Genomic DNA, 27,200 nt, shown 5'->3' on the forward strand with positions numbered 1-27,200 from the left:
GCCGTAGGGTGGCCAGCAACGCTTTCCTGAGATAATAGTGTTGTTTAAATAATAACGAAAGCGATGCCTGCCGCCTTGCGACGACCGAATTTATGTGTGTAGGCTGTCCTAACCTATCACATCTATGTATGGTTTTAATACTAATAATAATAATAAGTTTAATGCTAACGAACCATCGGTATTATATAAAATGTGCGGGCCATTTGTGAAATACCTGCCCATTATATACATTGCCAAAAAAAATAGGCAATCTACACAATGGCCGGTCATTTTACAAAATGCCCACGTTAAACACATTGCCCGTAACACCTTTCACATCTAATAGGAGATATTTGTACGATGATCCCACTTGCAAAAATTTATGGAATTCGTTATTGTTAATAATTATTATTATTGTAATTATCCAATAAGAAAAGTAAACCACCTTACCTCATCCTACAAATACTGCTCGTTCCACTAAAAAGTGTGAAATAAAATCATTTTTAACAGAAAAAATCCGACTTCGAAATGCACTAAAAAGTGTGAAATAATTTCTATTTCATTTATACTAGTATTCCACAGCTATTAATAAAATCTACTTAATCGTTAAATAGGATACTAAATACATTTCAACATTTTCGGAGGAGGCGCAAAATAAAAAATTTTTCTTCTACTCGGAAGACCCTGGTTCAGGGATTGGCAACTGAAGACACGTCGGTTACCGAATGACCTATTTGATAATTTCAAATTAACAGTGCGACTTAACTACATGTACATCAAAAGTGCTGTCAACTTCTAATACAATCGTTACAATTATAAATCTTCTGAGCCCTATCTATAACGTTTCGTTACTATTATTTATTTCTTCTTCTGCGCTCTCCCAGGCACCACCGGTCGCCAAGACCATATATGAAACCCCCTCTTAGGGGTTTCTGGGCCCTAAGTCGCCCTTGTCTGGGAGATATCGCCGGTTCTGTGCAAACACGCACTTTAAGACTCCCACGTGCACCGCAGCTGCTGGGTCTTGACGGGCTTACATGGGACGTGTCCAGCGAGCTGATTTGCTGAACCATTCAGCCTATTACCATTAGTTAAACCCCAAACGTTTACTAATTAGTCACTTTTGGTGTACGCCTCCCTCGCTGGACTATCTCTCTGCGGCTTCTTGCAAACTGCCTTGGGGACTTAGAGGGGACTGAATTCGTCAGTCTCAGACAGAACTTGCTTACGAACAGTCAGCATTCACAATTCTATCGATACGCTCCGACACAGCTTCATAGATCTGTTTTGAGATACCTCTGAGGTCTTAACATACACAAACCATAGACGTTTGCACAACACATCTACGAATTAAACATACTTATAATTCAGTGTACACTCAGTCCCATCGAAGTTGTCGCAGTGAAGTTGGCGCGCTAACGCGGCGGCGTTAGCGCGCCAACTTCACTGCGACAACTTCGATGGGACTGAGTGTACATTCAATTTAATCTCCTTACAACGGTAAAAGGTTGTAAGGAAGTGCGACATTTCGTGGTGGTGGTAATTCGCGTTACAAAAGACAATCGGCCATTTCACCGCGGATTCGTGCTAAAAACAATTGTATCATGTTAATACATGTTTTCGAAACGTGGAAAGTTTTACGTTATTCGATGACCTATAAGTACCACAAAATAACACTTATGGTATACAATTCAAAGCTTTAAGTTTATTAAAAATAGACATTAGACTACATAAACATTTTATCAACAATTTTCATTGTAAGGTTTTATAAATGTCCATACTTTTTTCTATAACACATCATATTCTACAAGTAAAAATAAGGGAAACAATTATAACAAAGACACAAAGTAACAGTGGATTTTTATCCGGTGCGTGGAAATTATTGTAAAGAATTTGTGATGCATTCGTCGAAATTGTAACGGGGCGGTCCGGTCGGTACGCACGGCGTTGCGCACCGCGGTCCGTTTCCCCGTGCCAGGGCTCGCTAGGGAACAGGTTCGAGAAATGACGAGACTGGTTTGTATGAAAAGTAGAAAATATTTATTTCGACGTTGGAGTACAGTTGCGGGTGGCTATTCCCACCGGGCTGGTCGGACGACGGCCATTCCCTGCCTCGGTTGCTGCTACAACATAATCGGCGACGATTAGACGCGTGGAGCTATTTCGTACTTATATCAAGAGTACAGGATTTATCTACTACGGCCGGATCCCGGTCCGTGACAGAGAGCCATCACGAAACTTATAATCTAACCGGTCTTACAAACTAATGCGGTCGCTACCGCCTTACATACTAACCGAGCGCGGGTATACGCGTGCGCGCGGAGCGACAGCACGAAGCGGAGCGCGAACGAACAAACGACTAGTGAAAGCGCCGAGACACTACCGTGTGTCGTGATACCGGACGCAAGAGTCGGGAGAAGGATTGGCCCGATTGGGCCGACGGTGTTTTATTAAAATGCGCTGCGGTGGGTTTGCTGCCCACTTGCCTTGTGCGGCTTGTCTTCTCGTACGCCGAGGTAGAACCGAACAGCGAACGAGACGATGACCAATCCTGGCCAGCTTGGGTAGCGCCACGAAACTGGACGGGACCGGTTATGAACACGCACTAGCTTGGTCACCCTGGGTCGAAGCCACGGAGATGGCGAGGCTAGGCGCCTATGGCTGCTGGACCTATGGGAAGTTGCCAGGTCGTGAGGTAATGCAATGCTACGGTCCGACAACCGGAGATCTCTACGCCAGGTCAGCCATGGCGTCGTGCTTCGGTACTCCAGTCCGGACCTTCTAGGAGGTCTTCTCGGGGCCGAAGCCCCGAGGCAACTCATCGGTCGTCGTATCGATCGAACGCCGCTCCGCGGCTGTCGTCGCAAGATTAAAGGAAATCAACCCGAAGTACACAATGTACTAAATTTAAGGGTACAGACTCCTTGTGCCATGACCTGTATGCGTGCACTCACACAATCAACGGAAAGCATGCACGTATACGCCATGCGCGAGAGAGACACTCAATTTCGTAGAATCAATTTTTCGTCCCGATAATTGCATAAATGAAATTTTCGCGGGTACAGCACACACGGGTAGACTTCGCTACAGGTCGGTCTGACTCGCTTGAACGCTAATAAATACCATACATTGAGAAAAATCGTATTTTCGAAACTGTAAGATTGAGACAGACGCTGCTGTAAGCAAACAACATGGCTTCCAAATGCTACGTTCGACTGCATTTTAGCAAATATTGGACGATTTAATAGTTTTTTCGTCAATAGCACATCAGACCGATCTTCTTTGAACTAGCACAATATCACTAAAATTCGATTTTTCTCAATTTATCATTTCTGTAAGACGTAAAAACGATTCTACGATTTGCACGCATCAGACGTAAAATAGACGTAAGAATAGTTTAATGATTCTCCGTCAGAGGCATTTATGGTATATTTGACCACGTTATCATCAAGGTCGATAAAAACGCAAATCGGTCGATAAATGTAGATTCTAATTTGACACCACCAACGACTACGCGAATATAGCCACAACTAAGGCATAGTTGTCGCAATGTATTAAGACTACTGTCATGCTGTTGAATTGTATGTATACTCGAGAGGTTTTGGTGATGTCTGGTCGAGAACGTCGATGAGTGACGAGTTTTATGGCATGGCCTGGAAAAGGGACGAAGTATGGGGGAGAGTTTTTCGTCGGAATGTAAACGTTCTAGCCTGTGCAGAGTTAGTTGGAAGAACGAGACGAACCAAGCCAGACCAGTTGGCGAATAAAGAGCTTGCTTTATATTGTATAGTAAAAGTATTTTTTGTTTCTTCCCGATTCTCCTTTACCCGGGTCATTTTGATCGATCTCGGATCCAACATTTGGCGACCGTGACAGGACACGTGGTCTTCTGTTTAGTATCGGGAAGTTTTGTGTGTTATTTCGTTCGCAGTCCGGAAAATGGATCAAGCAAAGAGGAAAAGGACTGTGCAACGCGGTTCGTTTACGAAGGCCTTGAACAATTTTAATGAACAGTGTGCGTCTATTTCTGATTGGGAGAGCTTTACAGTGGCGTTTCAAGTTTTAGAAGAGAAAATGCATGAGTTAAACGCGACTACGAGCCTCATTATAGATGCTCTGTTCGATACGCCGTCGACGTCGGAGACTGATTTGTGCAAGGAATCTGAAGATGCGGATGAATATAGGAATAAATTTTTGACTGCAAAATACCAGTTTAATGAGCGGTTAAAATCGAGAAGCTCAGCTGATGCTCAGACAGCATTGCCAGCGGGAGTAAATGAGGCGAAGAAGACTTATAAATTGCCACGGATTGAATTGATCAAGTTTAATGGAGAAATACGCGAGTGGTTGCCGTTTTGGAGTCGATTCAAAAAGATTCACGAAGACGCAGATATGGACAGAGAAGATAAGTTTCAATACCTAATACAAGCTACAGTGCCCGGTTCGCGCGCCTCGGAATTAGTGACAAGTTATCCGCCAACTGGTGAAAATTACGAAAAGGTTATTGACAGTCTAAAAAATAGATTTGGGCGTGAAGATTTGCAAATAGAGGTGTATGTGCGTGAATTATTACAGTTAGTCTTACAGAACGCGATTTCGCCTACAAGGAATATGCAGCTATCGACGTTGTATGATAAAATCGAGTCTTATTTGAGAGCTTTGGAATCGCTGGGTGTTACTACGGACAAGTGTGCAGCAATGCTGTTTCCGCTAGTCGAATCTTCATTACCTGAAGAGTTGCTACGAGCGTGGCAAAGGAGTAATGCTGTTCAATATACATTGGCGCCGCGTGCAGATAACACGTCGACGCAATCTCAAGATCGATTAACGCGGCTCATAAAATTTTTGGAAGCGGAAGTGCAAAACGAGCTGCGAATTACGATGGCGGTAAAAGGCTTTGATTTAAAAGTGAGTGATAACAGTGAGGCTAATAGACAAAGGAAACCACGTACACATCATGATCATAAAGAAGTCCCCAGTGCGGCTGGACTGTTTGCTACGAAAGTTCGCGAAAACCTTTGTATATTTTGCGGAGGTAAAGATCACGTTGGTGATAACTGTTTCAAGGCGAAGAAAATGAGTCTTTCAGAAAAACGGGAAATGGTTAAGCGAAAGAATGCTTGTTTTTACTGTTTGAAAATTGGGCATGGTGCTAAGATGTGTCGCGTGTACGTAAAATGTGGAAAGTGCTCGCGACGCCACGTTACAGTGATGTGTCCTGCTGAGAGTTTTGAAGGTGATAAGGGTAGTCCTCAAAAGACTGTGACGGACAAGGGCAACATATCGAAAGAGTGTAATATGGCTAGTGTTTGTAATGATCCGCAAGTTTATTTACCAACGCTCCGTGCTAAATTAAAGAGTGAAACGACTGATCGCATTGTAAGAGTTGTGGTGGATACTGGTTCCCAAAAGTCGTACATTACTAAGGAGGTTGCGGCTCAGGTAGCCTACGAGCCGATTGCGGAGCAGCAATTAAACCATTCGTTGTTTGGCGGCACAAAGTCAGGCATAAGGAAGCATAAGAAGTATTGGGTAAGACTGGTCAGTCTAGATGACAGTTTTGCATGTAAGTTTGCTGCTTTTGATCAAGATGTTATTTGTGTTGACGTGCCCTTGGTTGAAAGAGACGAGTGGTGTAATGAGCTGCAAGAAAATATTCACATATCAGATTTGGGAAGCCACGAACAGTCAATCAATGTGCTTATTGGAGCAGATATTGCAGGCAAATTTTTAACGGGACAACATCAGGTATTGAGCTGTGGGATGGTAGCTGTCGAAACTCGGCTCGGATGGACTATTATGGGGAAAGTACTCGGAACTGAAAATCGCCGGGACCCTGTCATCACAGCTATATCGATGTTCGTGAAAGAAGAAAATGTTGCTGATTTATGGTCGCTTGAAGTCTTGGGGATTAAGGATCCCATTCACGTTAAAACTCAGAAGGAACAGGAGGAAAGCATGAAGCAAGAGTTTTTGAAAACGGTAACCATAAACCCGGATGGCCGATACGAAGTGGAGTTGCCGTGGGTAGAAAACCATCCAGCGTTGAGTGACAATAAAACTGTCGCCGTGCGTCGCCTTCAGTCTACAATAAAGAAGCTACAGTTGGACGGAAAATTTGAAGCATATGACGGTGTTTTGGAGCAGTGGGTAGAAGAAGGAATCGTCGAATACGTGCCCAAGGAAGAAGAGGAACAATGGGGGCATTATTTGCCGCATCGAGCCGTCATCAAGGAGGGAAGTACAACAGCGGTGAGGCCCGTTTTCGACGCCTCAGCCAGGGAAGGGCAGTTCCCCTCATTAAATGAATGTCTACAAAAGGGTCCCAATCTCATCGAGCTGGTAACGTCAATTTTACTGCGCTTCAGACAAGGTAGCATTGGGGTAGTTTCAGACATAACGAAAGCGTTCTTACAAATAAGTTTACGGCCTAAGGATAGAGATTTTTTGCGTTTTCTATGGGTAGACAAGGAAGGAAAAACGGTAATATTAAGGCATTGTACAGTGGTTTTTGGTGTCTCCTGCAGTCCGTTTATTCTCGGAGCGGTTATCAATATGCATTTGGAGAAAATCATAAAATCGATTGAAAATGGTTCAGATGTTTTACTTGATCGCGAAAATATTGTGAAACTTGCTAGAAGTTATTATGTCGATAATTGTGTAACGAGTCTGAATTCGATAGATCATTTGAATAAATTCATAGCGGATTCAAGAAAAGCAATGGAATTAGCTAATTTCGATCTCCGTGGGTGGGAGTACAACGGTGATGGTACTCCCAAAAGTCAAGTTGCTGTATTAGGAATTGTGTGGGATAAACGGAATGATACTCTCTCTGTTAACGCATCCGGAGTAGTAGACGTTGATTTTGAAAAGGTTACGAAACGAAGTATTTTGTCTTTATCACATAAATTATTTGACCCGTTGGGATTTATTTGCCCGGTGGTGCTCGCGCCGAGATTGATGCTACAAGAAACATGGGCGAAAAAGTTATCGTGGGATGAGGAAGTTAGCAGCGATATTAAAAGTAAATTTATTAAATGGAGTCGCGAAATGGAAAATTTAAATGAAGTCCGTGTACAACGATGTTTGCTGGGAAGGGTTAATGATGCAGATAGAGTTACGTTGCACACCTTTTGTGATGCTAGTAAGGTAGCCTATGCCACGGTAGTATTTATTCGTATTGAGCGTGATTCAAGTGTTGCCGTTAGTTTTGTTCAAGCGAAGAATCGGGTAGCCCCGGTAAAGGGGGAAGACGGTAATTCGCGTCATAGTATCCCGCGACTGGAGTTATTAGCAGCAACGATAGGTGTCCGATTAACAGACACGATTATAAAAGCGTTCAATTTTAAAGATATTAATGTTTTTTACTGGACCGACTCGTCATCTGTATTAGCCTGGATTAAGAGACAATGCAATTGGGCGACCTTTGTTTGGAACCGGGTTGTAGAAATAAGGAAATTGTCAAATCCGAATCAATGGAGACACGTGCCCGGGCAGTTTAACCCTGCAGATTTACCGTCTAGGGGTTGTACGGTCAGCCAGCTTTTGTCATCAAAATGGTGGGAGGGTCCCGATTGGCTGCGGTTGCCTATGGAATGCTGGTCCAGCGAAGACATCACGTGCAATGATGAAGAAATTAATTTTGAATTACGTAAAACCGCGATCAAAACATGCTCTGTATTAATTACGCTAGTTAATAGCGATAAAAATGATACGAGACCGTGGTACGAAAAATATTCGTCATATAATAAAGTAATTAGAATACTCGCATGGGTGAAAAGGTTTTATTCGAATTGTAAAGGCAAAAATGATTCACGGGAGTTAAATGAACTGAGTGCTGAGGAATTAAAACTCGCAGAGACAAACATGCTTAGGTTAGTTCAGTCAGAATGCTTCAGTGAGAAAGATTATGAATACATTAAACATTTTAAACCATTTAAAGATGAGCATGATTTAATTAGAATAAGTTCAAAAGTAATTTTGCGAGAAGACGCGTATAATTTTCGATTTCCTATCATTTTGCCGGGAAAGCATAATATAGTCTTTTTGATTATTAAGGAGAAACACGAAAGGTTAAATCATGCAGGTGTAGAAATAACTTTAGGAGTATTAAGGGAAAATTTTTGGATTATTGGCGGAAGAAAGGTAGTGAGGTCGGTAATCAAGAAGTGCATTACCTGTCAAAGGTATAACGCACAGTCGATACAGTTAGCGCCGCCTCCCTTGCCACTCAATCGAATTCGAGAAGCAGCAGTCTTTGAAGTAATTGGGGTTGATTTTACTGGGCCCGTCTACCTGAAGAAGGGTCAAAAGGCCTGGATCTGCCTATTTACGTGTGCAGTTTATAGAGCGGTACATTTTGAGTTAGTCAACTCATTGTCGACAGCTGGCTTCTTGATGGCTTTGAGACGTCATATCGCGCGGCGTGGACGTCCTGCGGTCATTTATAGTGATAACGGTACGAATTTTGTAGGTTTAAATAACATGTTTAAACGCGTAGATTTTGAAAAGTTAGCTAAAACCGTAGCAATAGAGAAAATACAGTGGATTTTTAATCCACCCACAGCCGCTTGGTGGGGAGGATTCTGGGAGCGTTTGAATGGTATACTTAAGCGCTTACTAAGACGAACGCTAAATAAATCATGTCTGGATTATGAAGAAATGTTAACAGTACTTTTGGATTGCGAGGCTATAATAAATTGTAGGCCTATAACTTTTATGTCGGAAGATGATCATGATATTGTACCACTTTCACCATCTATGTTTTTGCAAGAAATTAAAGAAGTTGGCGTAATAGACCTCGACAAAATTGAAAATTATCAACTAAATAAAAGATATGCATATAGGCAGCGGATAAAAAACGATTTGAGGCAAAGATTTCGTTCTGAATATTTAGGAGCACTAGCTCATCAAAAATGTAAGATTAAAAATAATCGTAATATTAGGATTGGAGATATTGTTTTAATCGGTAGCGACAATTTAAAGCGAATTGACTGGCCTTTAGCGCGAGTTAAGGATATTTTTAAAGGTATAGACGACAATGTTCGCGTGGTTCGATTGATGACTGCTACAGGAGAATTGACAAGACCGATACAAAGAGTTTATCCGTTAGAATTAATGTATGGTGATAATGAGCGATTCAACGAGAATATAACGGAAGAGTGTAGTAATAATCATATTGTAGACGAACCTAACGAAACACATACTGTGGATAAGTTACGAGAGGAACGAACGACGAGGAGCGGGAGAACTGTAAAAATTCCCGAGCGTTTAAAGTATGATAAATTTTAGATTATATTTTTTTTTGTGTGTTTTCAATGTACGTTTTCTTATTATAATAGTTCGAGTATACATGAATGATTGAAATTGAAAATAGGACTGTATTTTAATTTCAATGGTGGGAGGATGTTGAATTGTATGTATACTCGAGAGGTTTTGGTGATGTCTGGTCGAGAACGTCGATGAGTGACGAGTTTTATGGCATGGCCTGGAAAAGGGACGAAGTATGGGGGAGAGTTTTTCGTCGGAATGTAAACGTTCTAGCCTGTGCAGAGTTAGTTGGAAGAACGAGACGAACCAAGCCAGACCAGTTGGCGAATAAAGAGCTTGCTTTATATTGTATAGTAAAAGTATTTTTTGTTTCTTCCCGATTCTCCTTTACCCGGGTCATTTTGATCGATCTCGGATCCAACACATGCTGTTGCCACATCTGTTACAGGTGTAATTCAGCAGAATGAATCAGCTCAAGCTGATTTTGATTCCTGCCAGACATAGAGAAGAATAGTGCGTTCGAGAGAGAAAGAGGTCCGAGAATGAAACAATACATATACTAATGTGTGTAACCATAAAACTTTTTTATTCATATTTATAATCATGTTTTTTTATCAATGAAATTACAGATAGAATACTTGAAATGGTATGCCAGAAAAATGAATTATAAAACTTGCATTATATACAGTGAAAACTCGATAAATGTAGCTATTGCCGGTCCACTCCGCAACTGTTATGGAATAGGAGAATCATTTTTTGAATTTGATTGTCAAGTCCAGACCTACGTAACTCCCACTACGCGTCTGTCGATTCCCCCACTACTGACCACACCGTGTTCGGTTACCATGCTTTATCTCGTACGCCTCACACGGCTCGTACGACTGCGCATGGTGGGAGGCGTGGAGAAATAGAGAGGGAAGTCGTATGTGGCTCACGAGACGCAAGTCGCCCAGGCCTGGTTTAGACAGTAAACACTGACTAGAAAGAGTCAGTAGCTAAAGACGAACGAGGGTCTGAAACTGGGATTTATTGCCTACATTTAAATGGCCGGTTAACCTTTACTAAAAGGTGGGACGCAAATCAGGATGGATCATATGTCATTGGAAAGCCCTAGACGAGAGGAACACAATGGTGTGGGTGGGAGGTCTTAAATATATGACCTTGACCCGGTAGAGGTCAAATATATATATTGAGTTTACTCAAAAGCTCGACCTTAAATCCGGATGGGTCATATGTCATTGGAAAGCCCTTGACGAGAGGAACACAATGGTGTGGGTGGGAGGTCTTAAATATGTGACCGTGATCCGCTAGAGGTCAAAAACTAAAATGCCCCAAAACATATAAATTCATTAACTTTTTTTTCTTATTTAACGAGGAGAAATCTTCGAAAAAGACACCCTAACCCAACCTAACTCAACCTAACCCTAACCTAACCTAAATATGGCGGTGACGGTGCTGTATCTGCGGTGGTTTGCACGTTACACAGCAACATTCGCTTTTTTATCATAATCCAGCGTCAGGAGCGGGTCTACCTGGACGAAATCCTCTCACACAACAAAATTAACATGATTTTAGTTTTTGACCTCTAGCGGGTCAAGGTCACATATTTAAGACCTCCCACCCACACCATTGTGTTCCTTTCGTCAAGGGCTTTCCAATGATATATGACGCATCCGAATTTGCGTCCCACCTTTTGGTAAAGTCCAACCAAATGGCCCGTATCAATGTCACCATACTAATGCACAGAATAAAGTTTTTTATTTTGTACTTTTTGTTAATAAAAATTTCACTATCATGTGGAGAAGATTTTTCTGATTAAAATAAAGCTAAACACAACATAAATCGGTCAATATTTAGTAGCATAATATTGGGTTAAACGTTGTGCTTGCGAGTCTTTCTCTCTTTGTTTATTCTTCTTGCGCTATCCTTTTCTATGTTCGGAGACATCAAAAAACGACGGATTCGTGGTGCTTTCTCTACTTGAAAGGCACGAGAAGGAAAGGGAAGTCAGTAAGTATAGGAAGAGAAGGATAGCAACAAGCGGTCGAGTTTCGATGTCGTATCGAAACGTGCAGCTTACGCGGGATGTTTTGATAATAACTAGGTCGGTATTTCTTTCGTGTTTGTACAGCGGCAATAACAAGGCCGTTAGCAAGGTCGGCCGAGTACAAGAAGTCCCAAAATTCTTCCTAGGTCGAGTACACGTGATTAACGGAGCAATACATAAACATTTCATCAGTCGTTTCTATTGAATTTAAATAGTACAATGCGCGAACGGTTAACGTTCGCGAATTCCCCCCAAATATTTATGGTTGTGTTTCTTCCAGCTATTCTGTCAAACGTAAGGGTCGTTGCGTCATTCGATCGTTAAATGACGCTCAACCCGAGCGTATCTCACTGGAGTGTACGAAATCGGGTCAGTAGGTTTTTTGGAGCTACAGGACCGTATTCGACACTGGCCGTGAGACGGTGGTCTCGATGCACCGGAAGAGAAGGAAGGCACACCTTGAAACGCGTGGGTTCCGGCTCTTCGGAATCTCAACACACCCAAGTAACGATCGTGTTCCACCATGTAATGCTTGGTTTTTCGCGTTGGATCGGGCTTCCAAATTGCAGTGAATACTGCCCGAACTCAGGAGTGAGTGAATAATGGGTTCGAGGGTGTGTAGGCCTGAGAACCCGTTATCACCACTGGCTTTGTTCGTTCGACACTTGTTACTACACGAAATGGGAGAGGTACTCCTTTGACGATGAGTAGGTCTCGTTTCTCGGACCTTCAAATGTACGTCACCTGGAGAGTGTCCCTACTGGACTCTGATCCCCGGACATCGGGTTTCGAATTCCGAACTTATAATTCCAACGTTTAGCAGTGCCGTGGTACAGTTTGGACCACCGACTCCTCAGTTTGAGGCGCGAACAATAACCGCTAAATACTGGGAAAGCAAAGAAAAAAGGAAGTGCAGAATCTGCGGGTGGGCACAAGAATCGTGGGAGCACGTGTGGGAAGGATGCGGAGCAAACAAGGAGAAAAAGGAAGGGTGGCAAGAAAAAGTCAAAGAACTGCTGGGAGAAGACGGAGAAGGTGAACTCTGGATGAAAGAGGTAGAGAGAGAAAGAAGGGTGGGAGAAAGACAGAGCAGGGGAGGGAGCAGACGTACCGGCTGAGTGATGCAACAACAGGAGGGAGAAGAAGAGGAAGCTACACACTTGCGCCACTGGGGACAAAAAGAAAATCACGTGGCAACACTGAAGAAGCACATGGCGAAAAAGCATACGCACAAAGAACAAAGAACAAAGCAACAGGTAGAAGACAAGTGGAAAATATCAAGAAAGGTGAGAAAGGTGGCGCAAAGAATAAAAGTTGCAGCAGGAAAGTAGGAAAGCAAAAGAGGGAAAGGAAAGGGTAAAAAGAAATAGTGAAGTTAAGAAATGAACAAAAGAAACAGGAAAAGGGAGAACAAGCGTGGAAGATGCACAGTGGGCGATCTCGCGGGAACACGTGGGCAAAAGGTTTACAATAGGTTCTCGTTTACAGTTAGAGGCACAAAGGGAGGAAACAGCAGGACAATGGAAAGTTCATGGAGGGAAGATGTTCTGAAGGAGCTGAGGAAGATAGGAGAAAGTGTAAATGAAATAAGAAAAGAACAGAAGCGAGAAAGGACAGGAGGGGGCCAGGAAAGGCAAGATAAAGAAGAAATAATAGACAGGGACAACAGGAAAGGTGCAAAGAAGGAAGACATAGAAAATGGGAGAGAAAAGGTGAAGAAAAGAAAAAATGAGATGCCGCTAAAAGAGAGAGAAAAAAGAAGAGTGGAGGAAGGATCCGAAAAAAGAAGAAGAGAGTGTGTAGGGGAGGAAAAGCCAGAGAGAAGGGTAGGCAGACAAACGAAGAGCGAAGAAGAGGAGAAAGGAAAGGATGAAAAAGAAGACAAGGAAGCGGAGGAGGAGAAGGCTGAAGATTGGAGGGAGAGCTGGGAGAAAAGGATCTAGACTGAGAAAAAAAAAGAAGGAAACGAAGTCTGGTTTGGAAAGGGGTGGGAGGAAAAGACGCGGAGGAAAGAAGCAGGAGAGTTAATATAATTGCTCAAATAGAGTTGGGTAAAAAAGTGCTGATAAAGAAACAAACGGAACTGACAAGTGAGGGGGAAGGAAGCTGATACTGATGGAACTAGAAGTAGAGGAGGATAGAAACGAGTTACTAGGAAAGAAGAACGACATATGGGAGAAATGGAGAATTGCAGTCAAGAAGGACCTATCCAGTGAAGAGAGGAAAACAAAATGGAGGATCAAGGAAAAAGCTAGAGAAGAAAAATTCAAGGGAAAGAAGGTGGAGTTCAACAAGAGGAGGATTTGGATAAATGGAGAAGAATGGAAGTGGGTAGAAAAAGAAGGGAAATGGAAGTGTATATGTATAGAGTTAGCTAGGGGAGTGGGAGGGAGAATCAGGAAAGGAAAAGGCGACAAGACACACTTTGTAAATTTATTAGTATGTAAGCTACTCTTATAAACATGTTTATATGTATAGTGTTATTTTATTTTATTGTGATTTTATTTTTATTCCTATTGTGATGGCAATGTGATTCATTTTTTAGTTTTTACTTTTATTTTTATCTTTATTTTTATATGTTATACAGGGTGTCATGTAACGCATTTTCACGCTTCTAGATGGTGGTAGGGGGGGTGATTCTGAACAACTTTTTCCTTTGCGAAAAAGTGGTCCGAAGCTTCCCTTTTTAATTATTAAGCAAAAACACTGACCAATCCGAGCGCGTATAACGCGCGGGCTCAGGGACGGCAGCGTCGGCTACGAAGCGGAGCTTGACGTAGGTCGCGAACGAACGGCTCGGCACCCCGTTAGCATAGCACAATAAAAAAATTAAACTAGTTAAACATTTTTTGTTGTTGTTCAAAACGAATACGGAATCTAATCTCTTGTCGCCTGTAATTATGTAAAAAAGGAAATTTTAAACATTCTAAATAACAAATAAAAATGTTTGAAATGAAATAATGAATACAAATTTTAAAACAATTTCAGTGAAACTTACCCATTCGTTCGTAAATTTAATATTGTGCTATGCTAACGGGGTGCCGAGCCGTTCGTTCGCGACCTACGTTAAGTCCCGCTTCGTAGCCAACGCTGCCGTCCTTGAGCCCGCGCGTTATACGCGCTCGGATTGGTCAGTGTTTTTGCTTAATAATTCAAAAAGGAAGCTTCGGACCACTTTTTCGCAAAGGAAAAAGTTGTTCAGAATTACTCCCCCTACCACCATCTAGGAGCGTGAAAATGCGTTACATGACACCCTGTACAGTCTATTTAATGCCGCATTATAGTCTCAGTTTAGTTGTGGAAGAGTCAGGGCAGATAGACAGAAAAGGGTTTGGTTCTTTTTGTACTGCACGTGTTACGAGCCGGAGGGGGCGGCTGCGTAGCCGGGGCTTAATTTAGGTAAATGGTAATTGTTAATGGCTTGACCAGTGTTGTTATTAACACTGGGAGCCTAAGGAAGTAGACGTGGAGACGAACCTACGTATGGCTAACGTAGGGAGCTCCAGGAGGTTGGCTATGGTGGACGAACCTACGTATGGCTAACGTAGGGAGCCACAGGAAAGGTGTAGAGTGGAGGACGAACCTACGTATGGCTAACGTAGGGAGCCTCAGGAGAGTGATATGCGGACGAACCTACGTATGGCTAACGTAGGGAGCCGCAGGAAACGTTAGTATTAGGTCTCGTAACTTGATTGATGTACCTCGAGCGGTAAAGGTACACCTTAGTGGGTTTCTGGACAGTAAATATAATTGTACAATAGTATGTAAATTAAACTAGTATGAGTTTATTCTCTATTCCGGACCTTAGAATTGTTGTGTGTAATTGTCGCGGTATTCAATGAATTGAACTCTAAGTTGCACGTTTGAAATGAGTTGAATAAAATAAGTTTAGTTTCGATTCCGCGAAGCAAGAATCTAATCCTTCTCGGTTTTCACGAACACGAGCAAACGGGGGCGGATTACAACGATTATAATAATGCTTAACAGCCGACAACGTACTGTATAGTTACTGTGAGTGCTTGAAAGGGACTTGAATACCCGATCTCGCAGAGTTTCCTCGTTGCAGAGATTATCCGAAAAAGAACGTACTGACGTGTATCGAACTGATTCTAGACTTCAACTAGACCCGAGGTGCCCTTGTCGCCACCCTTTTTATACTCAAAAACTAGAGTAAAAAGGGTGGTGGGGACTGACTCTACGTGACCCGTAGGACCGCGCCCTTGCTTTGCGTTGGTCTCGAATTTTCTAGAAGACGGTTGGTGTCGGGTGCACACATCCGATTCCATATAAGGAAATTTCTTGAGAAGGGTTTGTAACACCATATAAGGAAATTTCCAAGACGGATACGTAACATCTCCCCTCTAAGATGAAACATCGTTTGTTACGATGCTTTCACCATTCGGAGTCGGATGAGTACACCAAAATTGCCAAATGATTCTATTACTTTTGAACTGAACTATTGCGATGTGTGGTGTGCGTGTATGTAATTGTGTATATGTGGGGACTTAGCTTAGGGAGTTTTTGATTGATGGCCACCGTTGCTGGTTGATCGGTTGGATGCTGGTCCTTGGAGTGGCTGGTCCCATGTTGGTGGAGGGGTGCCTGGGCGCAGTTTCCTGCGTTTCCTCAAGCTATCACCCGGCGTCCAGGTTGTGATGTTGTCATCGGTGATCTGGGCCAGGAGCAACCCATTCTCCCAGATGTAGGACACCGCAGGTTGTCGGTTCTCCTTTCTTCGTTGCGATGCCATTGAGGTTCCCTGGTCGATTGCCTTTGGGTCTCGTGTCTGGCTGGCACGTCCAAGGTTGAACTTGCCGCTGCCTGGCTGGAAAGGTCCCTGTGACCTTATAATGGACCCGGTGCGGTACTCCTTGAGCCAACTACCCATTTGCCCCGTTTGTATTGCGATCGTCCTTTGGCCTTCACCCTGCTCCGTTTGCTGGTATCTCGATTCCATGCTGGATCTTTACGTTATGGAAGAGTGGAGTTGTCTCCGCTCTTCTTATACCTAGATCCTGTTTATATTATAGTAGTGGACATTCGTGCAATAGGCTTGTTTATGTTTTGGACAACCACTGAAGGAGCTCTCGGTGGCTGCATATTGGTTGTGGTAGCATCTGTATCCTCTAAACTTCTGTTTCTTAGGTAACTATTCTCCATTCCTTCAGGAGCAGGGCTAGGTTGGTATTTGAACTTGAGATATAACAGGACTAAACAAAGTACAGCGATAATGATTAGTAAGATTGCGACACTCCCACCCGCGTAAGTTCCTACGCGTATCTGGTTCCTGGTTTTGTGGTGTTCTGCAAGAGTCCGTGCCTTTTCTTCTAGCTGCATTAGCGAAATGGTCGCCTCGTTTTTTGGCCAATTGTTGGTAGGTTGTGCTTGCGAAATGTTTGAATTGGTTAACTGCTTGATTGCCTCCACGTGGTGATCACCAAAATCCGGCAAAATTCTTGTTATATCTAAAGATATTGTCGGTGCGTAAGTGAATTCTTCTTTCGATTCGATTGTATCCAATGCCCGAATTCTTGTTGAATCCGTTATTGCAGTACAGCCTGGTTTTAATTTCAAGATCCCTGTTCCCTGAATGTATTGTGAACCAGCTGACCGGTCCCTACAGTAGAAATATATCTTTTTCCCTTCCTTCACATAGAACAACCAATCTTGCTTATATAATAGTGGTTGCCAAAGGTCCTTGAAGGTTGGCGTCAGGCGGACGTCGCACATGTTCCAGCTGTCCATGGTTGTCTGGCTCAAGAGCTCCGTCTCACAGGTTGGTTTGTTCCTCAGATAAGCTATTGGAATCGTAGCTTGACAGATGTAGTGTCCGTGGAGGTTGTAGCATTGTCGGATATATTCTTCGTCGGGAGTGACATATGTTATGCCGTTCATGGCTACGGCGAGGTATGGGGTGCTAGGTTTGATAAAAACAGTTAACGTTGTTGTACCCTTTACCTGGGTTATTGGGCTCGAATGTACTTTATACAGGTCGTAAACTGTAGTATCCAGTAGAGGGACGATGAGTTCAAATAGTATTCTTCCTTTGGTATACGTTACATGAAATTTCGCAATTCCGCTGAATTGTTCCGAAAGTATTTCTGTAGGTGTCAGGGGAAATTCATAAGTGGTAGAATCCATTATTTTCCTGGCTGCATCTAGTAGCTGTTGTGGCGACAAAATTGCCGGATGAAGAGTCCCTTGTTTAGCAAAAAGAATAGCATCTATGATGATGATCAGGCTTGAGTGATATTCCTGAATGGCTTTGTCCAGTTGGTCAGTCCACCCTAACAAGAGGTTCCTGATCTCCATTCCTTTGATTTCAGTCTGAGTTTTATGTAATTCTTTCCCCAGAGTGATAACCTCATTCATTATAAAGTGAGCTTCTAACGTCGTGTTTAGGAGTTGTGCGTGGAGGTTGTCGAATTCAGAACGCATGATGTAAGTTTGATTTGCTATTATTTCGGCCATCTGTCCTTGACCGGTGTATAATTTATCCAATTCTTGGTTGTAATAGTGAGCATCGTCTTCTGTGAGGGTCCCAAACAGTACCTTGCTAATTGTTCCAATGAAAGAAAGAGGAGCGCTTCTTCTGATTCTAATCCTGTGGTATTGTTCCTTGGGGATGTCTCCCGTAAAAGCCTTCAAGAGATCGCTGTATCTGTCTGTCTGCGCCAGCTTGTCCCGCAATTGTTGTCCATACAGTTGGCTTGGGCAATTGGTGAAGTTATGATCCTTGCAAATCATTTCAATCTGGTGCAGGTGTTCGTCCAGCATTGGGCGGTGTCGAAGATAGTTTTTGATTTCTATTGAGGTAACCAAACGCCATTGAATATGGTAGATCTTCAGAGGTGGTAATTTTTCAAAGTACAATCCCGTGTTCTGTTCAAATGTCGTTATTCCAACGTCATCTGATGCGTCCAAATTCATCGCCAACCCGATGAACAGCAGTAGCGTGGTAATTCGATCCATGATTGTTATCTGCAAGGATAGAGGTTGTGTTATTCGGAATATGCGATTTTGAGTTTATCTTGATGTTTAGTGATGATTTTATTATTTTCTGCTTTTAAGACGACATTGTTTAAATCGGTTACGTCTATTATTTCATATGGCCCGACATAATGGGGATCTAATTTGCTTCTTGGTTCCTTTAATACGTAAGCTGAGTCTCCAATTTTGAATTGAACTGGTCTTGCGTGTCTATCGTAATATCTTTTGGATCGTTCCTTTGCGGTGTTTAAATTATCTGCTGCTATATTGCGGGTTTCAGTCAGTCTTGTGATTAGATGAGTGAGGTAAGTTCCATAAGTATCCAATTCTTCTCCTTCTGGAAAAGAACTTGGTTGTCGGGCTGGTTTTCCAAAGATCAGCCCGTGCGGGGTGAAATTGGTAGCTTCGTGAACTGACGTGTTGTAGGATAGCGTTGCGAAAGGTAGGTACAGGTCCCAGTCCTCGTATGAATCCATGTAATGTTTTAAGTATTCTATAAGTACGATATGACTTCTCTCCAGAGAACCATTGGTTTGTGGTCTGTAACCTGAAGTAGTAACTTGTTTAATTTTGAAAATTTCTGCCAAGTGCGTCATGACTTTTCCCATAAAGCTTGTTCCTCTATCCGTTAAAATTTCACGAGGTGTTCCGAAAATTGAAATGAAATGTCTCGCGAACGCATCAGCTATGGTTGTAGCTTTGATGTTTGGTAGTGCAACGGCTATGCAATATTTGGTCAAGTTATCCTGCATGGTTAAGATGTGGCGGTTTCCCCCAGAAGTCTCAGGGAGTGGTCCAACAGTGTCTAGAGCGATTTTATCAAACGCTTCCAATGGTGTGTCTGTGATTAGCATCGGTTGTCGAGTTTTCGCTCTCACTAACTTCTGTTCCTGACAGCTTTTGCATTTCCTGATGAACTCTTGAATATCATTTCTCATTCCTGGCCATGAATATTTTGCTCTTATACGTTTGTAGGTTTTTGTTACTCCTTTATGTCCTCCTAATAAACTGCTATGGGCTTCCTCTATTATTTGTTTTCGGATGTTTTCAGATGGTAACCTTATTGTTCCCAGGCATAGGGTAATCTCTATGCTGGTATCTTTAAATACTTTATTAATCAGGGCTTGATATCTCTGAATGGTAGGTCGATCCTGCTTCCTGGTTATAGTCAGTCGAATATTTGTTGTCCTGGTTTCTCTGAGAGCGGTTCTCAAGTTTTGCAGTGCCGAAACGACGTCTTCTTCTTTGATTTCTTCCCAAAAATTCCGTGTAACAAAAACGGTAAAGATTTGAAATTCTTGCCTGGATGTGGTAATGACTTGTCCTTTCTTTGGATTATTGTTGCAGAGGTCCTCCTTTCCGAGATAGCCAACATCGACAAGCATTCTTCCTCCAGGATCAATTAGTTGGCAATCTGCGGATGTCAAGTGTGCGTAGTTTCCCTTTGTGGTGATGAGCGTTTCTTCGCAATTTATTATTTTACAGCGGCCGTGATCATCTTGTTCTTCTTCCGATGATGAGTCTTCTGGGTGTGATGATAATGAGTCCGCTGCTGATTCATAGCAGATGGGCAGAGTATTACTAAAGTGCATTGGAGTGCTTTCTTGAATTTGTGTACCGGGTGGAGTCTGCGGTCTGGCAGGTTGTAGGGGTGGTTGTAAACCTTGAACATCTGGTCCGTCTGTTGGTGGTGTAGGAGGGTCAGGTAGTTCCACGACAGTAGACGCAGGCCTTATGGTAGTCTGACTGTTTTCCTCTTCGTCGAAAGATATTAAATCTTCAGTATTTTGTGGAGTCTCGGAAGTGGTTGGACTTGGTATGAAATGACCAGCGGTTTGAGTGGAATGCGCTATTGGCATAAATGGAGAGGTTAGGTTGATATCATCCCGTAGTTCCAACAGATTTTGTGAAGGGGTAGGTAATGGTGATTGTATGATTGGTGTGATCCTGTCGGTTGGATCTTGATGTATTTTCCTTCTTCTAATTGATCGGGGTTGAGGCGTGATTGTCGCTTCATCAGAACTGCTGGTATCTTCCGTGTATGTTGGTCTTTTCTCCCGATCTCGTCGCAATTCATGGATGCGTCGACCAATGGTATCCGGCTGAGGGTCCGGGTTTGGTATTGGCACTTTGAACTCCTTGTCTTCTCGTGGAATCAAAGGGAGACAGACTGTAGGAGGGTTCCGGGATAAAGCGTCTGCGTTTTTGTTTATTTTCCCAGGCTTGTGAATAACATCGTACTCGTACTCTAAGAGTCTTAATTTCCATTTTACTAGCCGTGAAGTGGGGTCTTTAACTGAATGTAACCAAACCAGCGGTCGATGATCCGTGACAAGTGTAAATCTTCGTCCGAAGACATATGGTCGGAAATACTGTACTGCGTATACCATGGCTAGACACTCCTTTTCCGTTGCTGAATAATTTCTTTCGGCTGGATTCAAACTTCGAGAAGCGTATGCAATTGGTAAGTCTCGTCCAATTTCTCCTTGGCTTAAAACTGCCCCAATCGCATGATCCGAAGCATCCGTCGTGATAACAAATGGTCGTTCAAAATCTGGATATTGTAATATTGGTTGTGTACAGAGTTCTTTACACAATAGTTCAAAACTCCCTTGTTGTTCTTCAGTCCATTGGAAAGGGGTTCCTTTTCCCAACAGCTGAACTAGTGGTTTTGCCTTTAGAGAGTAATCCTTGATGAATCGGCGATAGTATCCCGTCAGTCCCAGAAACTGTTGCACATTCTTCTGTGTTTTTGGAATCGGAAAGTTTTTTACGGCGTGAAGTTTCCTAGGATCTGGTTTAACCCCGTCAGCAGACAAAATATGTCCCAGATAGGCAACCTCTTTGCGTAGGAATTCGCATTTATTAGTCTGTAGAGTAAGTCCATATTCCCTGAGGCGATCGAATAGTTTTTTAACTTTAATTTCGTGTTCACGCAGCGATGAAGAAAAAACAATCATATCATCTATGAACACAAGTACGTTTTCCAGGCCTGATGTTACCCGGTTCATGACGCGTTGGAATGTCGGTGGTGCGTTCTTCAAACCAAAAGGCATACGCACAAACTCGAAATGTCCATGTGGGGTTGTAAACGCGGTCTTCTGTCTGTCCTTTGGATTCATTTCAATCTGATGAAATCCATTTGCCAAATCAAATATTGAGAAGTATTTTGCTCCGCCTACCTTGTCTAGTATTTCTGGAATATTAGGTAATGGAAACTTGTCGCCTGTTGTTTTTTCGTTTAATGCACGAAAGTCGATTACCATTCGCCAACGTTTGTTACCATCGGCGTCCGGTTTCTTCGGTACAATCCATAAAGGAGAATTGTATGGTGAGGTGGATGGTCTAATAATACCCTGCGATAGCAGAGCTCCAACCTGTCGTTGTATCTCCTCCTGATGTACTGGTGGGTACCGATACTGTCTAGTATTAATCGGAATGTCGTCTGTTGTGTAAATAGAGTGATGAAAATTTGGAACCTTGCCCAGGTTATCTCCAGGTAGGAAAAATCTATCAGAAAATTCCCTGACAATTTTGAACACATGTTGTCGTTCTTCAGAGTTTAGATGATCGGTCCTTAAAAGATCTTGGATACGTGTAGTTCTGTCTTCCTTTGTTTCCTTTGCTAGATACGAAGGAATAGGATCGTCATCTGATGAGTCAAAAATCTCATACGGATGTATGCGTTGTGGTTCAATGTCGATTTCGATTTCGTCTTCTCCGGTGTTTGTGGCTAGGACATAGCAAATTCCATCATGATTGCAGACTGCTGCTTCTCCAATGTAGACCTGTTCAGGAGTCTTGATTCGTGCTAGGTACCCTTCCATAACCTCCGGATTTGCGACTGGAACTGCAATTTGGAGAGCTGTGCGTCCTGGCAATCTATGTTTAATTGGCAATACTGGATGCAGTTCCATCTCCTCAGCGTTACTGAAGAATATAGGTTTAATAGGTTGGTTACGAGTTACCAAGGTTTTATGGTAATAGGAAATTTCAGCCCCTTCCTGTAATAAAAAGGGCTTCCTATGAGTCCATCAGCGGAAATAGGCAAGTCCTCTACTACGTAAAATTCCGTAGCAGATCCATTAATTTGCAAACTGGTAGTTCCCAAGGTTCGGATCGTAGATGATGCGAGCCCAGCGATTTTAAGACCTTCCTTCGATGTGATTCCGGCCTTTTCTCCTAGAGCATGAAGAACTACCAGATTTACAGAAGCTCCTCCATCAATTAGAAATTCTCCCGTTCCTTTTTCCAGTTCTGGAACCTTGATCCTGATGCGTGGGGTTGGTGCTTCCTTGATTCGTCTTCCTGTTTCTGGTCTGCAAATCGGACCATTTTCCGGCGATCTTCGTTGCGTACGCTCACCGCCTCGCCGTTTGGGTGAGCGTTGTTGGAGTTTAAAGGTTTCCTCAAAGGTGAGAAATTCCCTCGTGACTCCCTTCGATACTGGAATCGGGGTCTTTCGCGGCGAGGTGATTTTTCACAATCCTTCCAACCGTGTCCGACCGTACTGCAGTTTGCGCAATAAAAGTCGTAAACATCGTGTTTGGTGTTGAACGGCTCGTCATATTTTGGCGCCTCCGGTGAGTGGTTTGGAGAGCGTGAATAATCATGCTTACGTAAAGTCAACGCCGTTGCACGTGAAGCTCGTTCTTCGAACTCCGGTTCGGAACCAGATGTGCTGCGATCCCTTGGTCTTTGCCGATAGGGTGACGGTGACTGAGGGTACACACGCCTGTGTTCCTTCTCTCGAGGACGTCTCCAGCTGAGAAAATCCTCTTCTCTACGACGACTAGGTGATGCCTTCTCCTGAATCTGTCGTCGGTTCTTGAGGCGACGTTCAATTTGTAACACAGCTTCGTACGCCTCTTCTAAAGTTTTAATCTTTTTGTCCAGAGCGGCGATTCTCCAGGCCACACGCTCCGGTAAACCCTCAAGGATGTCCATGATCCATGATGTTCTCCAAGATGTCCATTTCCATCTCCTTGATGAGCTGATCCACGTTGGTCGTGTACCTCTCGCGGATCGCGATACGAGATCCATGGGCAAGTTTGCTGGCTCTGTCGATGTACTTCCTTAGCGATTCGTCCTCACGGATCTTAAGGCGCGAAACCTCAGCTTGGAAATACGCCAAGTTCTTCCCAGGAGCGTATCGTTTTTTTCAAATGTTGTAACAATTGAGTTACATTGTTGAATTGTTTATCTTGGATACTAATCCGCGCCCGACCGGTGAGTTTAGTCAACACGATACTCAGATACTCTGTTTCCGACGTATCTGGTATTAACGCGAGCCCGTTTTCTACACTCTGAGCGAAAACCGACAAAGCTGGATTCTCGCCATCGAAAGTGGGTATCGGCGCGGTAGCGAATTGAATACAATTACGCTGTGTTAACAAGGCCATAGAATTAGCCATTGTTAAGGTAAGATTCGCGACTTCGTCAGCCGAAAGCCTGGTTTCTGGCATTTTAACGCGAAAATCCTATAGAACAATTATAATACAAGTCCAGTTGTATCCACGGTATCCTTACGGATATTTATTCAGTGGATCCCACCGCTGTCACCAGTTTTGTTACGAGCCGGAGGGGGCGGCTGCGTAGCCGGGGCTTAATTTAGGTAAATGGTAATTGTTAATGGCTTGACCAGTGTTGTTATTAACACTGGGAGCCTAAGGAAGTAGACGTGGAGACGAACCTACGTATGGCTAACGTAGGGAGCTCTAGGAGGTTGGCTATGGTGGACGAACCTACGTATGGCTAACGTAGGGAGCCACAGGAAAGGTGTAGAGTGGAGGACGAACCTACGTATGGCTAACGTAGGGAGCCTCAGGAGAGTGATATGCGGACGAACCTACGTATGGCTAACGTAGGGAGCCGCAGGAAACGTTAGTATTAGGTCTCGTAACTTGATTGATGTACCTCGAGCGGTAAAGGTACACCTTAGTGGGTTTCTGGACAGTAAATATAATTGTACAATAGTATGTAAATTAAACTAGTATGAGTTTATTCTCTATTCCGGACCTTACAATTGTTGTGTGTAATTGTCGCGGTATTCAATGAATTGAACTCTAAGTTGCACGTTTGAAATGAGTTGAATAAAATAAGTTTAGTTTCGATTCCGCGAAGCAAGAATCTAATCCTTCTCGGTTTTCACGAACACGAGCAAACGGGGGCGGATTACAACGATTATAATAATGCTTAACAGCCGACAACGTACTGTATAGTTACTGTGAGTGCTTGAAAGGGACTTGAATACCCGATCTCGCAGAGTTTCCTCGTTGCAGAGATTATCCGAAAAAGAACGTACTGACGTGTATCGAACTGATTCTAGACTTCAACTAGACCCGAGGTGCCCTTGTCGCCACCCTTTTTATACTCAAAAACTAGAGTAAAAAGGGTGGTGGGGACTGACTCTACGTGACCCGTAGGACCGCGCCCTTGCTTTGCGTTGGTCTCGAATTTTCTAGAAGACGGTTGGTGTCGGGTGCACACATCCGATTCCATATAAGGAAATTTCTTGAGAAGGGTTTGTAACACCATATAAGGAAATTTCCAAGACGGATACGTAACACACGAAACAATGCGCATTTACACATATATACATATAGATCATGTGATAAGAGAAAGTAAGAAAAGAAAGGAGCAAGAGCATAGTAGAAAGAAGAAGAGAAGTGGAGTAATAGGATTAGGATGAAGTTGACTGTAGGGTAAAGGGGTAAAAGCTAAGAGAGGGAATAAGGTAATTGATGTAAAATTGAAAAAGCAGTAAAGGCTGCAATAGTAAGACTGATGTAAACAAGTAAGATGTAGGTTGGGAACGCTACCGTAAAAGCGCCCCGCGCACCCGTTAGGGAAGCTGTTTATGTAAAAGTTCAATGGTATGATAATGTCTATCTTTCTATGATTTTATTTTCGTCGTGAATGCAACGATGCACTCAACAAATGTGGATGCACTTTTTATTTAAATGGAACAGAATTTTTTTCTTACTTGTCTCAACACCTGGAAACATTCTGCATAAAAAAGTACTATGGTACTATTAGAACTAATAAATGGAGGGACCTCGCATCTATACAGTAAAAGCTGAATATATGCAACAGAGATTGGGACCCAGACGTTGCATATATCCAGCCAAGGTGTCGAATCTCGGATTACATGCTACGACCAGCCAAGCGTGAACGTAGAAAGGGACAGGCAGTGGAGGAGAGAGAGAGGTCCAATGATCAAAGGGAAGAGCCGAAACGTATCGGTGTGACTAATACTAATTCAATTATAAAACTTTTTTAATTTTGACTTTTTTTTACTGAAACTTTTACTAGCGCATTGGTGAAATTTTTCTGATTAAAATAATGCTAAATACGATATAGTTTGAATGGGGCGGGGTTATTTATGGGTCGCTGTGAAAAATCCAGGCGGGTGGCAGTCGAAACTTAGCGAAGAGGGACAATCTCAACATTCAGAATAAGAGAAGGACAGCATGACTGTAGTGCGTCTCACTCAGCGTTCGGGCGTTGTTGCCTTTTTCGCTTGCCTTCGCAGCACAGTTCGAGTGACGTAATCAAGCTGACGCTTGATTCTGGCTACGATTCCAGATCGGCAGCCTTTCTACTTAGACGCCACCTTATAACTACTAGCTGAACTAAATTTGTCACGTAGCTTGCTCTGTAGTATTCAGATAATGGCGGAACTCGTCTTTGGGAATGCTTTTACGGGAATCGGTTTGTTTGAAGTTGAGATTTTTAAAGTTATCGGGGTGACTGAAGTTTTCAGTTTTTTGTTTGTAATGCTCAGTTTATTTCACAGAGTCACAGAATAAAGTCAATTTAGTTTTAGACGTTTAGTTTCCAGATTAATTTTGCAACTCGTTCTTCCGTGTCGGCACCCGTATCTCTCTCTCTTTCTCTTTGTATTTTTCGCGATCTTTTCTTTGCTAGTTCTTTTCGATAAGTGACGAGCACGTAGTTCTTAGTAAGATACCCAGTGAATAGAGAGAGAGCGGTGGTGGGGACTGCAGAAGAGCGAGCGCCTTACAAAGCGGTAGTTTCCGAACTATTAGCTGACAGCAATTATCAGCCGATAATTCCGATTCCTAACACGGTTATTCGTCCTTATATGAGAAGATCTTGAGCTGAATAAGGGCTCATTCGAAAGAGGAAGGTTCAATGAAGGGGGCTCAGCAAATCGTTTTAGTCACAAAACTCTTATAGTTACCTAAAATATACTCGGATTCAGTGGGCGTATTTTCTCGATTTTTCCTCTACTTTGTACACTCATATTATTAGATATCAACACAATCTCGTTAAACCATCGGTTGAGCCCCCTGCATTGGACCTTCCTCTTTCGAATGAGCCCTCACCCAACCCTAAGTGTTCTCATATAAGGACAAATAACCGATTCCCGCAAACCGATTAATAGGCCCTTTTTTGCCGGTAATGTCACCTCGCTGCATTACCCTTGTCTACCCCCTTAAGTACTTTGAATAAATGCGAAATTTAAGTAAAAATGTAAATGTCCAGAATTAATTCCACTAGTATATACAGGATGTCTTATTAATTTTGTTACAAGGCAATATCTCCGTTATTTTTTGTAGTACGTGTAAATGCTAAAAGAACAAATTATTTGATTTGAGAAGGCATGGTCGGAATAATTCTTTTCTTAAGATTGTAAAGGTTTTATTTTTCAAAAGAAGATTTTATTTTAGGTTTCGCACACAAAATATATATATCGTCACGGAGCGGAGTCGGAGCTTTCACGCGTAGGGTAAAAATCGGCTAGGGAGGAAGTTCGTGGATAGAAGGATTTCTTTGGTAATGGTTCACAGAGAGGTGCCGTATGTACGTCTTCCTCTCAAGGTTAGGATCAAGGCGTTGAGGTACCGGTCGTCGGGTGATTCTCGGTTGCCACAAGCCCTTCGGTATC

The 27,200-nt window shown here is 42.9% G+C and overlaps 4 protein-coding genes across 4 annotated transcripts; 2 read left to right on the top strand and 2 right to left on the bottom strand.

The window, feature by feature from the left end:
- The first annotated feature begins 3,918 nt into the window (after positions 1–3,918).
- Positions 3,919–9,270, top strand: LOC114882574. Its single transcript, XM_046285473.1, has one exon. It carries the CDS (start codon positions 3,919–3,921, stop codon positions 9,268–9,270), a length of 5,352 nt encoding a protein of 1,783 aa, XP_046141429.1.
- A 3,546-nt stretch (positions 9,271–12,816) lies between these two features.
- LOC114881650 (DNA ligase 1-like) lies at positions 12,817–13,239 on the top strand. The gene has a single exon (XM_029198490.2). The coding sequence runs from the start codon at positions 12,817–12,819 to the stop codon at positions 13,237–13,239; it is 423 nt and encodes a 140-aa protein (XP_029054323.2).
- A 2,335-nt stretch (positions 13,240–15,574) lies between these two features.
- Positions 15,575–18,284, bottom strand: LOC123987715. The gene is made up of 2 exons (XM_046285335.1): positions 16,584–18,284; positions 15,575–15,898 (listed from the first exon to the last, which is right to left on the bottom strand). The coding sequence occupies exons 1-2, from the start codon at positions 18,266–18,268 to the stop codon at positions 15,802–15,804; spliced, it is 1,782 nt and encodes a 593-aa protein (XP_046141291.1). The 5' UTR covers positions 18,269–18,284; the 3' UTR covers positions 15,575–15,801.
- Positions 18,285–18,297: 13 nt separating this feature from the next.
- On the bottom strand, positions 18,298–22,571 carry LOC123987739. Its single transcript, XM_046285474.1, has 3 exons — positions 20,784–22,571; positions 19,905–20,558; positions 18,298–18,698 (listed from the first exon to the last, which is right to left on the bottom strand). The coding sequence occupies exons 1-3, from the start codon at positions 22,201–22,203 to the stop codon at positions 18,298–18,300; spliced, it is 2,475 nt and encodes an 824-aa protein (XP_046141430.1). The 5' UTR covers positions 22,204–22,571.
- Between the last annotated feature and the right edge of the window lie 4,629 nt (positions 22,572–27,200).

This window comes from Osmia bicornis, chromosome 4 (genome assembly GCF_907164935.1).
Source record: "Osmia bicornis bicornis chromosome 4, iOsmBic2.1, whole genome shotgun sequence".
NCBI lineage: Eukaryota > Metazoa > Arthropoda > Insecta > Hymenoptera > Megachilidae > Osmia > Osmia bicornis.